Source organism: Phocoena phocoena, chromosome 8, assembly GCF_963924675.1.
Source record: "Phocoena phocoena chromosome 8, mPhoPho1.1, whole genome shotgun sequence".
Classification (NCBI taxonomy): domain Eukaryota; kingdom Metazoa; phylum Chordata; class Mammalia; order Artiodactyla; family Phocoenidae; genus Phocoena; species Phocoena phocoena.
The window spans coordinates 5,852,828-5,869,836 of record NC_089226.1 but is presented as its reverse complement, the minus strand read 5'-3'; the positions used below and the strand labels follow the sequence as shown (position 1 = coordinate 5,869,836).

At 45.2% G+C, this 17,009-nt stretch overlaps 1 protein-coding gene across 1 annotated transcript in view; it reads left to right on the top strand.

Moving 5' to 3' along the window:
- Window positions 1-10,182, top strand: part of FLI1 (Fli-1 proto-oncogene, ETS transcription factor) — a 112,981-nt gene extending 102,799 nt beyond the window's left edge. Inside the window, exons 6-9 of the mRNA XM_065881623.1 lie at window positions 3,357-3,422; window positions 5,080-5,139; window positions 7,079-7,126; window positions 8,192-10,182. Of these exons, the coding sequence (XP_065737695.1) occupies window positions 3,357-3,422; window positions 5,080-5,139; window positions 7,079-7,126; window positions 8,192-8,721 (704 nt within the window). The 3' untranslated portion in view covers window positions 8,722-10,182. The remainder of the gene's footprint in view (window positions 1-3,356; window positions 3,423-5,079; window positions 5,140-7,078; window positions 7,127-8,191) is intronic.
- The last annotated feature ends 6,827 nt before the right edge of the window (window positions 10,183-17,009 follow it).

The window sequence follows — 17,009 nt, the reverse complement described above, 5'->3', positions numbered from 1 at the left end:
GTTGAACTCCCCAGTAAATGGACCCAGGTGTCCTTTGTAGACTCAGGTGCCAGTGGCAAGATTTTCCATGCAAGTGGGTAGGAATGAAAGAGCACATGGGAGAGAGCCCTGTGGTCTTTGCTGCTCTGATTCTACACTCTGCTCCGGGACCCTTGGCTAAAGACACCTGCTCACGGCACGGCCCGCTGCTGTTTATTTCTCAGTTAACTCCACAGGAGGACACAGTTCAGGCTGATTGCTGGTGGCCTCTCTGTTTCTGTCCCTTGCTTTTTTCACCTACTAGGGGACTTTAAGGTTGGTTGGGACCTCGAAAGTCCTCCCGGTCAGGCTTCCCCTCCCAACCCCCAAGGCATCACGGGAAAGATGGGGCCGCCAGATACTTCTCTGATAAAGCATCAACTTCCAACATGATTGGGCACTCAGAGAAAGATCCAGCCACCACCCGCCCTCTGTTGGTTAGAGGGCATTCTTCCAAGCATTCTCTAACTTTTGCCTGTGTGCAGTGTCCCCAGAGCTAGAATAAAAGAATAGGAGGAAAAGTTGGCAAGACGTCAAGGATAACTATAGCCAAAAGCCATAATTTGGACTAAGAAAAAAGGTTCTTCTGAACGAATATAACATAGCTTTAGAGAAGATGGAAGAGAGGATGGAAGCCTCCAGTAAACTAAGGATTGAGAAGAAACGCTGATTAGAAAACTCTGAGTCAGAGATATTATCAGTGCAGTAAGTCAGAAGTTAAGTCACACCAATTCCTGGAACTTAGCGATTTGCTTTTTCTCTTTCAAGAATTTGTCACTTTCTATTCCACTTTCTGTTCCGTTCCTGCTAGATTCATCTCCTTCCCCCGGCACCCACCCCATCCATCCATCCTACACATCACCACGAGCTGCACTCTCCACCACACCCTGGGTTCGTGGTATTGCCACCTGCCCCAAGCCTCTCCTGGTTTCCATGGCCTGTAACCCAGAGCCATTAAGCTGGCTGAGCGGCCGTGGACCTGGCCATGAACCTGGCCTCGGCCCTCTCTTCCGTGTCCCCCCACTGCAGTCCCACAGCCCCACGCGTGGTTCCCCGCATCCGACACGTTAGCATCTCACTGCCCACTTCTGCCATATGCCCACCGGGTATGCGCACTCTCTCCTGCCCAAAGAGGCCTCACTCAAGTCACCCCAGACCCAGTCACACGAGCCTCTCCCTCCTTCACCCCCAGTGTCTCCAGCACTCCTTTGGTACACGACCCATATTTCTTCACAATCTGTTATCGTCTCCTATTTAAAGGCAAGCACTGGGGACTTGTGTCATATTCGTTCACATCCACTGTATAGCCAAACACACAATACATGGCAGAAATCAGTCCCAGATAAATTGCTGGAGGCCTAACCAGCATCCCCCTCCACCAAAGAGAAATCTGGGAAGAACCTGGCCTTTCCTCGAGGATACTCTGCAGACCCCTGCAAGACAGCCCAGAAGATACCCATGAGAACCTACAACCGCGTCCCCAGCTTGAAAACAACTTAGGTTCTTTGTTTGTTTTTGTTTTATTTTGTTTTTAAGCAAGCACAAGAATCTATTTGCAGGAGGAATTGTGGAAAAAAAAAAAGTCAAAGAAAAATAAAAACAGACGACTCAAACGAGCTGAGCTTTGTCTCTCTTTTGCCCCCTTCCCTCCCCTTCCTCCCATCTGCATCCCCCCCACTTTCTGTTTTGCTTTTCATGCCAATTGCTAAAGACTGTAATTTTAAAACTGCACTGGCTTTTCCAGAGCCAGGAGGAATGTGCATCCGCACGTGGATTTTTCCACAAGGAAATCATTCCTGTCTTTTGGTTCTTCTTAGCCAGAAACAACAAGAACAAGCCATGGGACCAGCCGGTCCGTCTTTGCAGTTCTTATTCTAATTCGTTTGAGAGGCTCAGAAGGGGTGGAGGGGGATGGTTTGCGTTTCACCCCGCCTGACCGTTGTTTGATGAGGTTTGTGCTCCATTTGTTCAGATGTTTTTTATGGTTTCTTTGTTGTCCATGGAAAGACTTTGAAAGTCATCATCCTGTATCCTTAAGCTCTTCTGCTATTCCTGCTCCGTGTCTCAATGGGACTCACACCATGAGAAAGGAAAGGAGGATGTTTCCAGCCAGTCGGTTAAGCAATTTCTGAACGGGGTTAGGGAGGCATGTGTATCCTTTCAAGAAAGGGCTTGGGATCATGAATGTTCCATGTCAGTGGAGTGTCCGCCAAGGCGATCTGGAAGCCTCTCTGCACTTCCAGGCAGGAAGCATCTCTCCAGCCCCCCGTTTCTGGTTCCAGCCACACCTCTGGCCTTTTTCCTTTCTCTGTGGTCATTACCCAGCCCTCTTCACTATCAGTAAAAAAGCATGAGAGGCCGAGGAGAGCCCAGATGTGCCCACAGCATCAGTGTGCTGGAGTGAGGGGTTGGAGCCACCACCAGGGTCCTTACTGTGAGACAGTCTGCCCGTGAGCCTTTAATCTGGACGTGACCCATCTCTCCAGAGCTGCTCAAAGGGCTTTGCTATACAGCTTCGGACATGTTTTTCTTGCTAAACTTAGATGATATTTGTAGAATGCCTTATAAGATGCTTCACATATGCTATCTCATTTGATCATTACCTGTCTTCATCCGTTCTGGCTGCTGTAACAAAGTACCGTAGGCTGGCTGGTTTACAAACAAAAGAAACAAACTTCTCACACTGCTGGAGGTTGGAAGTCCGAGGTCAGGGTGCCAGCATGGTCAGGTTCTGGTGAGAGCTCCCTTTTGGATTGCAGACACCTGACTTCTTTTTGTGCCCTCCTATGGTAGGAAGCAGACAGACATGCTAACTCTGTGACCTCTTCTTATAAGGGCACTAATCCCATTCATGGAGGCTCCACCCTCATGACTTAATTACCTCCCAAGACCCCCGCCTCCCAATACCATTCCACTGGGGGGATTAGACATCAGTGTATGAATTTGCACAGGGGACACAAATATTCCGTTGATAACATCAGCACAACCCTGTAAGGTAGGTAAATCATGTAAATTTTTATTTCCGTATTTTAAAAAATTGAGGCCCAAGGATGTCTGGATTCATCCAAGGTCTCACAACAAATGACGGAAGGACAGAATTTGGAACCAGCCCTATGACTTCAAATTCAGGGTTCTTTCCATTACTTGGGCTCCCAATCAGTGTGTCAATGTTCCTTCCATTCATTCCCCTTTGCCCCAGGGGAAGAGTACACTTCTGGAATTTAGTGATGCTTGAAAAGTTATTGCAGAATTCTCCAGGTCACTAAACGATAATCTTCATGCAATCTTTCTAAAGAGCAGGAGATGCTGATGCATGCTCTATTTGTTTTTTCCATTAGACCCTTCCTATGACTCAGTCAGGAGAGGAGGATGGGGCAATAACATGAATTCTGGTCTCAACAAAAGTAAGTAAACGTCACTTTATTCTCTGGGAAGAAAACCTTTTTCTGAGGACGGGGTGGAGAACAGGGTCATAAGATACAGGAGGAGAGGAGTGAGCATTTTGTTTTCCTGCTTTTTGAATGGCCATCAAAATTAATTGCCAGTGTAGGACCTGTCAGTGATACCTAGTCCTGGAAAGATGGGATTTTCACTCAGACCTGTGAGTTTTGTTTCATTGCATTTGGCTTTAGAATTTTTGAAGTTGGAAGCTTTCTCTCATGACAAGGTCTGTATGAATGAAAAATCACCAGATTCGGACTCTGTCATTTAAGTTATGTTAATGATCCTCTATGGCTTTGCTTATCTAATTGTCAAGATGTAGTTACACCAACATCTCTACCCCAATTTCATGAAAGGCTGAGAGGAAGATAACCTGATGAGGGGATGGTGGGGGTCTGACACATCAATTTGTGCTGAAATCTGACCCAAAATCTCCCATTAAGGGAGTAGCGGGAAAGACTGACTCATATGGTCCTGAACCAGAATGTGTCAATCTTGCTATCTCTAGGAAGTAAAATATCAAGCACAGAAATGGATGGTGAAGGGAATTCTTTCAAGAAAGAGGTTGGGACTAAAAACTAATGCCAGCAATAACCACCATCCCTTTTAATAATATGCCTTATTTGTTTACTCTGACCCCAGCCCTTGGCCCTGTGGGGTACACAGTGTTGAATCAGACATGGACCAATCTCTCAAGCAGGGGAGAGGAGTCATGCACACATATAACTCTTTCCCTCTGGGCGGTATCAGGAAGGCCACGTGGACCTGGGGCCGTATGATCTGGCTCTGCAAGGAGAGGCAGGATTTGGACCCGCAGCGGTGGGGCGGACTGGGCCTCCCAGGAGAGGTGGGGCCAGGGAAAGACATCAAGGCTGACATGTGTGACAGTCAGGAGGACTTGTGTTCCTGGGGTTTAGGATGCACGAAGGGAAATAAGTCTGGAAAGGTAAGGAAGGGGCGCAAAGATGCCAGGAAGATGGACCTCAGTGCTTCAGTCGACAGTGAGTCACTAAGGTTTTTGGATGGTGGGATGTAGTGTTTTAGGGAGCTGAAACTGGCTAGATAGCATTTGTTGGGTCGGTGGGAAGAGAGAGAAGTGGTGAGCATGCCAGTCAGATGAGTCCATAGACGGTGCAAGAAGCAACGCAGCTCTCACATGGAGACGTGATGACGGGGTGGAAAGGGTGTACCTAAGAGATGCCATGGAGGGGAGCCCACAAACATGGAAACGCAGGAGCAGGTGACCTGTGCTCAAATGTCACCTTCTCCTTCAGGACCTTTCTAAATTTTCATTAAAAATGAAATCCGCAGCCCCGATACCGTTAGACATGCTCTTCTACATACTTACTGCTGTTTATCATTGTCTCCCCATTAAAACGTAAGTTCTAGCAGGAACCACTGGTTCAGTGCTGGGTTCTCTAGTATCGAGAGCAGTGCTGGCACAGAGTAGATTCTGGATAAATATTTATAAAATAGAATGAATAAATGAGTAGCGTGAGCGAATGAATGAATGAGAAAGCACATTTGTCCTCCTTCCGGGGTGGGGGGCGCGTTGGACGAGGTGTTCCCCTCCCCTCGTGGAGAATGGCCCCACTTACCATATTTCTCTTCTTGCTGCAGGTCCCCCCCTTGCAGGAGCACAAACAATGAGTAAGAATACTGAACAGCGGCCCCAACCAGGTACCTGTCCATGATGTGCGAACCCTCCTTTGCTTCCTATGTGGCCCTTGGTCCCACATGGTCAGCGGAGGAGGATTTAGACAATGTACGGCATTTGTGTCTTTCATAGAATCCTATATTTGACACAATAATAGATCTGTGAATTGGGTACCTGACACTGGAATCACATAGAGACTCGTGGAATATCAGAGGTGAAAGGAGCCTAGAGACGTGTAAAGTTGTCAGTAATAGTTAGAGCTATTAACGTCCAGTCATCATTAGACTTCTTTAAGCCCATTTAATAAGCCATGTTGTAAAATAAAGACACTGAGGTCCAAAGAGGTGAAGTGATTTGCGAAAAGCCACACGGCTGGTTTATGGGAGAACTAGAGCTACCATCCCAGACTCTCAAGTTGCTTGACCAAACGTTCCCTGTGGTGGATCTACTTAATTAAGGCAGAGGAACTGTTAAAACCGTGGAATTGGAGACTCTTAGTATGGAAAGGGAACCTAGAGACATCTAGGTCTACAACATCCTCCTGTAACATCTCAGTCTTATGATTACCTCACCTCCACTTGAATACCTACAGCAACGGGGAGTTCACTACCTGACTAGGCTCAATTCCACCATGTGAGCCAAAGTCCCCCTCCCTGTAGCTTCCATTCAAGCTTTCCAGTTTGCCCTCAGGAGAGGTCTTCCTCCCATTCTCTGTGAAGGTCCTTCATGTACCTAAAGACAGCTGTTGTGCCCCTTCCAAGCCCAGCTTGGTCTTCTCTGTGGGACAGAGCTAAGAGTGAGCTCCAAACAAGCCACTGCTTTGGGATGGACAGACATTGTTTTCCATCTCCACTGAGGATAAGCGAGAGAAAGTTGACCTACATTCCCTCAGGAAGGCTGAGAATTTGCTGACTGTGAAACACATGTCAGACAAAGAGGACTTGACATAGGAGATTTAAAGAATCCCCAACAACAACGAAATTAGACATCACCTGCCCAAAATATTTTAGTTGTCATACCGTGTGGATAAACAGGGGTAGACTAAGAGGGCTTAAGGACTCTTCAAGTTAATTTGTGGTTGTAAGCAAAACCCCCCAAATCATGTCGATTTTTAAAATTACAATTATAATTATGAAAATTGTAAAGTGTCAAACTTACGATAGCATGGCCAAGTTGCGATCCAGGTCTCCACCGTGCTTCCCTTGCCTGAAAAAAAGAAGATAAACCTCACATAAGTCAATATTGCCAAGATTTCTTTTATGGCTAAACAATCACATAAGTTTTAAGTAAACTGAGATATTAAGAATAATCATTTTATAGCTAAAATCCAAATTCTGGTTGGTGTTGACATTTCCAAGCTTAAAATCAGAGAAGGTTATTCTAGAAGGGAACTGGGGAATCCAGGAACCCAACCCATCATTTTGCAGATGAGAAAACCGATACCCAGAGATTGTCCAATGAGTTATTTAGCTTATAACTTTGCTGGGCTAGAACCCAGGCTGCTTGATTACTGGGCATGTGTTTCTGCTACATCAGAAAAAGAGAGACGTGTAAAGTTGTCAGTAATAGTTAGAGCTATTAACGTCCAGTCATCATTAGACTTCTTTAAGCCCATTTAATAAGCCATACTTCACCTTATTCATGACGATTGAATATTAGCTAGCTCCCTTCCAAGTGGTTTTACTATTCTGTTTTAGGTAATGACAGCATTACCTACAAATTTGAGACACCGAGTATGAAAAAATGATACTATTTCACGTTGTTTCTGTAATTACGGGGATAAAGACGGTAACCGGTCAAGATCTTTGAGGTCTGCAAAAAAAGGCAGTGCAATTTTCGGAAATCAGGCTTTCCTATGATATTGAAATAAAAGTGTAAACCCCTGGGGTATTGTCATTGTTAATGCTGTTGATTCTATATTTTTAATAACAGTGAAGCAAATTTCCTTTCTTGTTTCCTTAGATCCATATCAGATCCTGGGCCCCACCAGCAGTCGCCTAGCCAATCCCGGTGAGTTTCCCTCGACCTGAGAGGTCGTCTTCCAGAATGTTCCACAGCTTTGTGTGGTCACAGGGACCTCCTAGGTGTCCTCAGTTCAGACACCTGACCTGGGAGTAGCATGTACTTCTTTCCTTGAAATGTTCGAGCCCTGTTTCTCGGGCGCACACAGGAGAGGACAGGACTTGGCATGATGGTGATAATGTCCGTTAGCTGAAGATGCTTCGGGACAACAAACACTTTAGCCCAGTGTATCTGCGCTGAGGTTGAGATAAGTTTCAGTAGGGAAAGATGGGGGGTGGGGTACCAGGAAACAGTTCCAGCCAGCTCACGGCAATCTTCCTCACGTAAGTGAATACATATTCCAAAGGCGCTTTAGTCTTGACCTTAGAAAGTACTGCAGCGTTACCTGGCTACGTGAAAGAGGTTGCAGCTAAAATAAACTTGACAGTGTATTTTAAGGGTCTGTGATTAAACTAACTCTCAAGTGAGCTCTAAACGAAACTCACCTCCTGTGTGAGCTAATAGGCCCTCGCAATAGTGAGACGGGCACCCAGGGAATTCCTGCTGCCTGTGTCTCCAGGCCGGTCCTGCTCAGAAGGCTGGGAACGCACCAGCTCCCTCTCCTCTGGTTTCCTCTCTGCCCAAGTTCTTCTCTGTAGAGCTTAGAGCCAAGAGCCAAGCACGAGGGCTTAAGGAACAGTCCAGGTCCCATCAGCCTAAAGTGTTGTCACACCTCCCCCCCAGGACTCTGAGGGACTTCAGCACTGAGTAAAGAGAAGACAGCGATTCAGGCCTTTATAGAGGAAGAGAGTCGGCATCTTGCCCGGAAGGGTGGGGAGTGGCTTGCCCAAAACCACACAGCTGGTTCTGGGCGAATGTCACCTGGCCCCGGGGGCAGATTATCTTACCATCTAACCTTGCTGATCACACCAGCGTCAGGGGCCAGTGGGTTCTGACCGTAAAAATAAATCAAGGGATTCTTAACCAGGGTGAGAGGACCCTGCACTTAGGAAATTAGGTTCTGACTTCCCAGGCTGAGCCTCTGTTTCCTCCTGTCTGCCTCGCTGCCTGCAGGGAGCGGGCAGATCCAGCTGTGGCAGTTCCTTCTGGAGTTACTGTCGGACAGCGCCAACGCCAGCTGCATCACCTGGGAGGGCACCAACGGGGAGTTCAAAATGACGGACCCCGATGAGGTGGCCAGGCGCTGGGGGGAGCGGAAGAGCAAACCCAACATGAATTACGACAAGCTGAGCCGAGCCCTCCGATACTACTACGATAAAAACATTATGACCAAAGTGCACGGCAAGAGGTATGCCTACAAATTTGACTTCCACGGCATCGCCCAGGCCCTGCAGCCACATCCCACCGAGTCGTCCATGTACAAGTACCCTTCGGATATCTCCTACATGCCCTCCTACCACACCCACCAGCAGAAGGTGAACTTTGTCCCTCCCCCCCCGTCCTCCATGCCGGTCACTTCCTCTAGCCTCTTTGGAGCAGCGTCACAGTACTGGACCTCCCCCACGGGTGGCATCTACCCCAACCCCAATGTCCCCCGCCACCCAAACACCCACGTGCCCTCACACTTAGGCAGCTACTACTAGACGCTTCATCACCGGTGGCCTTCTCGCGGAAGTCCCCTTCCTCACACTTCTTGTTGGACATACGTGGCCTTGAAGAGAAAACGAAACTGGATGCTCTTTCTTGTTGAATAGAACTTGTGTACCTGTTCTTTAAAAACGATTCTTTTTTTTTTTTTTTTTTAACGTTGGTAACTCCTGCTTCCTCTACCTTGAACAAAGAGATGGATAATTCCATGGGCCAGTATGCCAGTTGGGAGTCTCAATCTCCTGTCAGCCTACGAGTTGAATATTTAGATTACTGGAATAGTTGTGTCATGGTTCTGGGAAAGAAACTGTAGATTTATATTTTTAGGACCAAAGCAGTTACTTATCGACACACGGGTCTCATCTTGGACCTTGAAGGGTTCATATGATAAAGAATCATGGACTTAACCAGTTATGCTCTGGTTTGAGACTTAGTGAAAATAGAGGCAGGAAGCTTATCATCTTATCTTAGGAAGACCTAACTCAGTGGATAGCAAACTGGAACATTGGTTGTAAGGCTAGTGAAGTTTTCACCCAACTGGAATTTCAGAGAAAGAACAAGTGTGTATTTAAGAAGCCACGGGCATTGCAAAATCTTTCTCAGTGGGCAGTAAATATGCACTAGGCTGACCATTCTCTCTGGAAATAGTCAAGTATGAACTAAGAAATGTTAATGCAAATGCAGACATTCCTGAAAGCCAGAGAGTTAAATAACTTTTTTTTTTTTTTTTTTTTTAAATAATGACAGTGGGTCCCAGAACTTTGAAAAGTCCTAGGGATTTCTAAACACAAACAGATTCGCAAGTGCTGTGCGCTTGTCAGATCAGTCCAGGGTCCACCAACCAGAAGGCAACTTACTGTATAAATTATGCAGAGTTATTTTCCTATATCTCGCAGTATTAAAAATAAATAATTAAAAAGTGAAAAAGAGTAAAGAAACGAGTTGACCTCGGTCACAAATACAATGTTACTATCAAATCAGTCGTTATTTTTTTTTAATGTAATTTGTACATCTTTTGTCAATCTGTACATTTGAGCTGTTTGTATGTTTTTTATAGCTGGTTTTTAAAAAGCATAATGTGACTTATTGCGGAAAAGAACACAGGACGTTCAAGTCACTGACTTACTAGAAAGAGAACCACTGGTGTTGTTATTTAACAAGTGAGCAGAAGCAAATCAAGGCAAACTCTTTAAACCGTTCCTGCTTTGGAGATGTTTGTAAATAACCGAACTGCAAAAATCATAACTTGGAAAAGAACAACCAAACTTTCCCTTGTGCATACAAGGGGTCTTCCTGCCTTATATATGCAATATATTTTTTAGATATTAAAATATATATAATTTTGCAGGTAATCATTGACTTTTTTAAACTATATTAAGTGTTAAGCTGACAACTGTCAATGAAGACTATGTTGTACAATAATTGGACTAAATAAATTGTGTCTTTTTCTCTCAGAACCGAGGACACCGTTTTCTTATTTACAACCAGCATTCTCTCCCCTGCCCCCCTCAGGTCCAAGGGTTTTCCCAGGGGAAGTTTCCTATTGATGTCTTCTGGCACCATGAAAACTTTTTCACATGTACATACAGCGGAAAGTATAGGATCAATTCGGTTTTTATTGTTGTTTGTATTAGTCAGGGTTCTCCAGAGAAACAGAGCCAATGGGATTTATATGGAGATTTATTATGAGGACTCGACTCATGTGATTCTAGAGGCTGAGAAGTCCCCCGGTCTGCAAGCTGTCGGACACCCAGGAGAGCCAGTGGTGTGTAATTCTAGGCAACTAGGGAAACTAGCTGATGGTGTAAATCCCAGTTCAAGGGCAGGAGAAAAGTCCCACCTCAGGCAGGGAGCCAGGGTGAATTCCTCCTTCCTCTGCTCTTTGCTCTATTTCAGACCCTCCGTGATTGGATGAGGTGCTCTGGCCGGCGTTGGAGAGGGGAGACTACTTCACTGAGTCCACACATTCAATGCTAATCTCATTCAGAAACACCCTCACTTACATACCCGGAAATACCGTTTCATCTTGGCCACCGTCAAATTGATACTTAAAATTGACCTTCACGGTGTGCATAATGTTTGCAGAGATTTCTTTTTAATATTATTTAAATCTTCCTCCAGCCTAAAAGGGTTTTATAGGATGACAGCCAAGGCCATGGAGAGTCTGTGTCCAAGAACCAGAAGAAAGCAATCAGGTCCATCCAGGATAGACCTCATCCGTTGGACTTCACTCTTGCATCCGCTGAGCACCTCAAACCCAGTGGCCATCCCCCTGATACTCCAGCAGAGAATCAGATGGCCCAGCTGCCTCTGGTCCTGTACCAGGAGCTTATGGCCCATGAGGATTTTTAAGATCTTTTTTCTTCCCAAGGAAGAAACCCGCCTCAAATCGTTTCACTGTTAGTTAGCTCACTTTCATTTCCTCTATTTTATAATGAAAACGAAGGAGGTTTGGAAAGTCCTTGGTGTTGTGAGAAATTAGACTCGCAACATTGATCACCCTGTAATCTTCCCTGGGTGACACTGAGTACCTTCTAGACAATTTGTCTACCTAAACGAAAGGAGACATGTCCCAGTTAAATTTTTTAACTTGCACCCTGCCATTAAAAAACGTAAGCAGGGCTTCCCTGGTGGCGCAGTGGTTGAGAGTCTGCCTGCCGATGCAGGGGACACGGGTTCGTGCCCCGGTCCGGGAAGATCCCACGTGCCGCGGAGCGGCTGGGCCCGTGAGCCATGGCCGCTGCGCCTGCGCGTCCGGAGCCTGTGCTCCGCAACGGGAGAGGCCACAACAGTGAGAGGCCCGCGTACCGCAAAAACAAAAACAAAAAACCAAAAAACGTAAGCAAATATTCTCAATGTATGCACATTAATTTATAAAGCATATATAAAACTGTTACGTTATTATTATCTACCTTATAAAACAAACACAGAATAAACAAGTTTAAAGAGTGATATAAAAATAAATTAACTGAAATTCTAATGGTTTCTTCCTGCTTTCATTGTATTGCATATCTCCCACTGTCAACACTCAATAAGAATGTTAGTCTTTAGAGGAATAAGTATGTATGTTTACACCTGTATGGGTTTTCTAGTGGACTTCTAAGAAAGAAGAAAATAAAAATTTGATATAAGTGGCCTAAGCATAGAAAGAGGAATGATAAAGGCCAGGGATGTTTAAGAATTGTCTAGCTGGATTCCTTTGCAAATCTTTTTCTCAGCCAAGTAATTTTCCCATCAGTTTTGAAATCTGCTAAGTAGTCATTTGGGGAAACAGAGGCACAGACCTCTGACTGCTGTGAGAAGGATGGGATGCTGAGACCCTGGAGAGGTCACCCTTTTAAGAGGTTTTCTTAGTATGCCCTATTCAAGCACTGGCTAAGACCTTTACAAGGTCTTGGAACTTTGACCAAATATTGCCCCTAGAACTCATCCCCCCATGATTTATTCCACATTTAGGGAGCTGGTCCACTCGTAACAGGACCAGGACACCATTTCCTCCTTAGAAGCATTTGTATGGAGTGAGGGCTGACAGTTCGTCCCTGTAATACTCGGATTTAGGGTTTGCTAACTTACTCCAAGGCAGCCAGCTGACTCGTCACAGAGAACACACACGATCTTCACCATCCTGGCTGCTAGCCCAGTCTTTCCCCCACTCAACCATTCTGTACCGAGGCCACGAAGTGCATTCAGTCTAACAAACGGCACGCCAAGCAGAGCGGAGCATGGCAAGCCTGTGGGCAGTTCTAATGGAAATCGTCTCCCCCACAGTTTAAGATGCTACTCAACAGCCCTTTTGAGCAGGCAGTCATTTTGTGTGTGTGTGTGTGTGTGTGTGCCAAAAAATGTCGTTGACTCCCATGCAAGGGAAGCTGTATTTTCCAATCTGTTGTTTTACAACATTGTTAATGGTCAATGACCACTAGGAATGTAATAACACCTAAAATGATCATTATTTTATTAAACCAATGACATGTACATGCAACTGAGCCATCTATGTCTACAATGTTTATTTAGGCCATGAGTCACGCATAAAGTGTGGGCCCTCACACAGGTTATCACTAGTTCAGACCAAACGAGAACGTGAGGTTCCAGTACTCTCAGGTGGAAAAGAACATCTGACTCTGCACTAAGCCAAAGAGCTGCCAGGCCAAGGCATTGGCTGGTGAGGAAATTAGAGAAAAGCAAAACAAAACAAAGTGCAGTGCTGTCCTTAAGTGGTCTGGGGGCTTCCTTTCACACTCTACTTCCTCTAAAATCTATTATTAACATCCATTATGTAAACATGTTACCTTAGAAGCTATTGAAAAGGTACCACTTTGGGAAGCAACCCTCGGGCAAGGCTCTTCTGCTGCTGAGTCCTGGGAGCTGCTCCCCCACCACACACCGCCCCCAGGTCTCCCTTTCATCAACAGCAGTGATGAGGCAATAAATGGTGCTTAGTCTCTTTGGAAGGAGAGGGGAGACAATAAAGAACTGGAATGGGGGGCAGGAGACGGGGTCCTGGTGCACAAACAGAGGCTTCAACTCTTCTCATCCAAGAAGGACTCTGAGTTTTGCAAAAAGCACACTGGCCACTTCATTCTACAGAAAAGCTACTGAAATCCACACTGCATTCCTTCACCCAGGGAGTCTGGCTGAAGGATTCTGAAAGGTCGGCTGATTTCAAGACTACAAATCCCAGCCTCCCTTGGGGGATGGACACTTCTGAGAGGAAGTGATTTAGCCAGTCAAACCTCTAGGGTTTCAGCCAATTGAGAAAGGGGATGGAGGGAAGCTTTGAAAAGGAATGTCTGCTCAGCTCACACGCCTGGGGTCTGTCTCCCTCTCTCACTCTTACTTGGCCTCCTCTCTAATTGTTTCAGTCTGTCTGAGCTGGTAAATTCCTAAGCTCATAGTCAATTTACACTTAGCTTAAAAGCTCTAGGGGGAAACAGAAAAAGTTTCCAGGGAGACCACTCACCTACCGTGGCTCAACTAACTCTCTGGATTTTAACTGTTACCTCATGTGTTTTCTTAGTGGGAGGAGAGAGGCAATTTAGGCAGATAAATGAGCAGGGATGTAACTCCAGAGGCCCTGGGTTCAAATTCTGGCCCTTCCACCTACTGGGCAACTTATCTGCACCTACGAACTGGGGAGCTGAGTAATAAGTCCCGCAAGAGTTCCTGTGAGATATTAGATGACACACATGGAAAACCCTTTACAAAATACTGTGCAGGAAGTATGTATGCATAAATAAAAACATGTATATAATATAAAATGTATATATATATATATATATATATATATATATATATATATATATATAATCACTGTTACCTGTTAGTGTTTGCTAAGTTTCTCCAAGAACTTTTATTAAGTCCTCAGTAACCAGAGAGCACTCTGTCTGGGGGGTGCAATGCAGTGTAGGTTTTGTTTTACAGTCAGAAAGGCATTTTCCAAATGAGTGAAAAGTGGGAGTACATTAGATTTTCCCCATCCCCGGCTCTCGCCACACCCCACTTGGCCTCCTGCCTTCCACTGGTTCTGTGTACCCCTAAAGCCCAGCAGACCAGGCTTACAAGCTGCAGAACGCTGCAAATGAGATGGTTGTGAAGGAATGCTAAAAATGCACTTTTGTCAGAAATGCTGTGTTGGGTTTTCAAATCAGCTAAGAAATAGAGGCTGGGAGCTGGGATTTTATGCCTAGTAAGCTTGGATCCAGATTTTTTTGCAGACCCAAAGAGCCTGTAAGCTCCAGGAGAGAAGAGCCTCTGTTTCGTTTGCTGCCTTCCTGGCCACACAGCAGTTAGTCAGTAACTATATGCTGAGTGGATACGTAAAGAACAGGGATGCAGTCAGCGCGGTCTGAACATAAGCCCGGCATTTACACCTCCCTAATTATAACTACTGTCTTTGAGCTTGATTCCCATCTGTAAAATGAGGATTATAGTCACAACCACACAATGTTATGACAGGAGTTAAGTATGAGACTGTAAGTAAAAATGCTGTGTATGTTGAAAAGAAGGACAGAAATGCCAGATACTGTCCTGGTTGATGAGCAGTCCCTCTTTATCATTCAAAACTCTGTCCTGGTCTCTTCTCTCTCATCCTAAGACAGAGGAGTAAATCGTACTCCTCCATTCTTTCACATGTTGCAAATATACCTTTTTAACTTAAAAAGTTACAAAAGCTTGAGACAGTCACAAACGTACAGAAAAGTTGGAACTGCACAAAGAACATTTTTAGGGAACCATGTGAGTGAGTTGCCAACCTGATGCTCCAATAGCACCAAATATTTGAGTGTGTATTTCCTATAAACAACAACGTTCTCCCACGTAATCTGGGACAATCACAACAATAAGAAAATGAACATGGACAGACAGCCACGTAATCCTCGGGCAGCACTCACGCTTCTCTAGTTGCCCTGTTATGTCTTGTCTTTGCAAAAGGATCGCATCCAGAATCACATATTACATTTAGTTGCCACGTACCTTTAGTCTGGGACACTCCCAGCTTTCCTCAACTTCCAGGACTCTTGACAACTTGGAATATTATAGGCCAGTTATTTTGCAGAATGGCCCTCAATCTGGGGCTGTCTGTGTTTCATGATTAGACATTAGGCATCTCTGACATCACAGAGTTGATGCTGCTGCCTCCTCCTTGCCTCTGACAATTTCAGTGTACCCCAGGACTGACGGTGTTCATTTTGATGATGTGATTAGGGTATGGTGTCTGCCGGGCTTCTCCACTGTAAAGTTACTCTTTTCCCCTTTGTAATTAATAAGTATTTTGTGGGGAGGTACTTTGAAATTAAGTAAATATTCCATTCATCATCAGATTTCAATAACTTCATTCATTTATTTATATCTCTAAAGACGGGTGTTTTCCTATTTTATTCAGTGGGTATGACGGTTCTTACAGTTATTTATTTTGATGATTACATGGTCCCCATGGGAGGTCATTCAAGCTGGCCTCCATGTCCTTTGACGTGTTCCCCTCAGTCTTTGAGCACTTTCTTGCTTTCTCCCCCAGTTACATATTTGGGGCTTCCTGTTTCAGCTCTGGAGTCGTTCATTTCTCCAAATGTCACTGGTTCTTTTTAGTGGAAAATGATATTTAGAAGCCAGTATCAGGGTGCTGGATGTGCTCATTGCCATTGCAATGTTGTTGCTCCCCAGACCTCTCAAGTGGACAGAGCTAGGAAGCCTATGTGTATATATGCATATACATCATGTATACATACATAGACTTTTATATACATACATGCGTTGTGTGAATCAAAGTTCTCCAGAGAAACAGAACCAAGAAAATATAAATAGATAGATAGATAGATAGATGATAGATAGGTAGATAGATGATAGATAGATAGATAGATAGATGACAGAGAGATGATAGATGATAGATAGATAGATAGATAGATGACAGAGAGATGATAGATGATAGATAGATAGATAGATAGATAGATATAAGAAGAGATTAATTATAGGAATTGGCTGACACAATTATGGAGGCCAAGAAGACCCACAGTCTGCTGTCTGCAAGCTCAAGAACCCATAGTGTGATTCAGTCCAAGTGAGTCTAAAGGCTCGAGAATGACGGGTGGGCGAGGCCAGTGGTGTTGCGTCCCAGTCTGACTGTGGAAACCCAAGAACAAGGAGCACCAACATCTGAGGGCAGAAGAAGGTGGACATCTCAGCTCAAGCAGAGAAAGAATTCACCCTTCCTCCCCCTTTTGGTTTCACTCAGTTCCTCCCTGGATTGGATGGTGCCCACCCACCTTGGCGTGGGGGCATCTTCTTTACTCAGTTTACTGTTTCAAATGCAAATCTCTCCCAGAAACACCCTCACATTCACACCTGGAAATAATATTTTGCCAGCTATCTGGGCATTTCTTAGCCCAATCGAGATGACACATGGGTCTTCCCTGGTGGCGCAGTGGTTAAGAATCCACCTGCCGATGCAGGGGACACAAGTTCAAGCCCTGGTCCGGGAAGATCCCACATGCCGCGGAGCAACTAAGCCCATGTGCCACAACTACTGAGCCTGCACTCTAGAGCCCATGAGCCACAACTACTAAGCCCGAGCACCACAACTACTGAAGCCTGCACGCCTAGAGCCCGTGCTCCGCAACAAGAGAAGCCACTGTAATGAGAAGCCTGTGCACCGCAACAAAGAGTAGCCCCCTCTCGCCGCAACTAGAGAAAGCCTGTGAGCAGCAACAAAGACCCAGCGCAGCCAACAAATAAATAAATAAAATTAATTTATTTTAAAAAAGATGACACATGAAATTAGCTGGCTCCTATG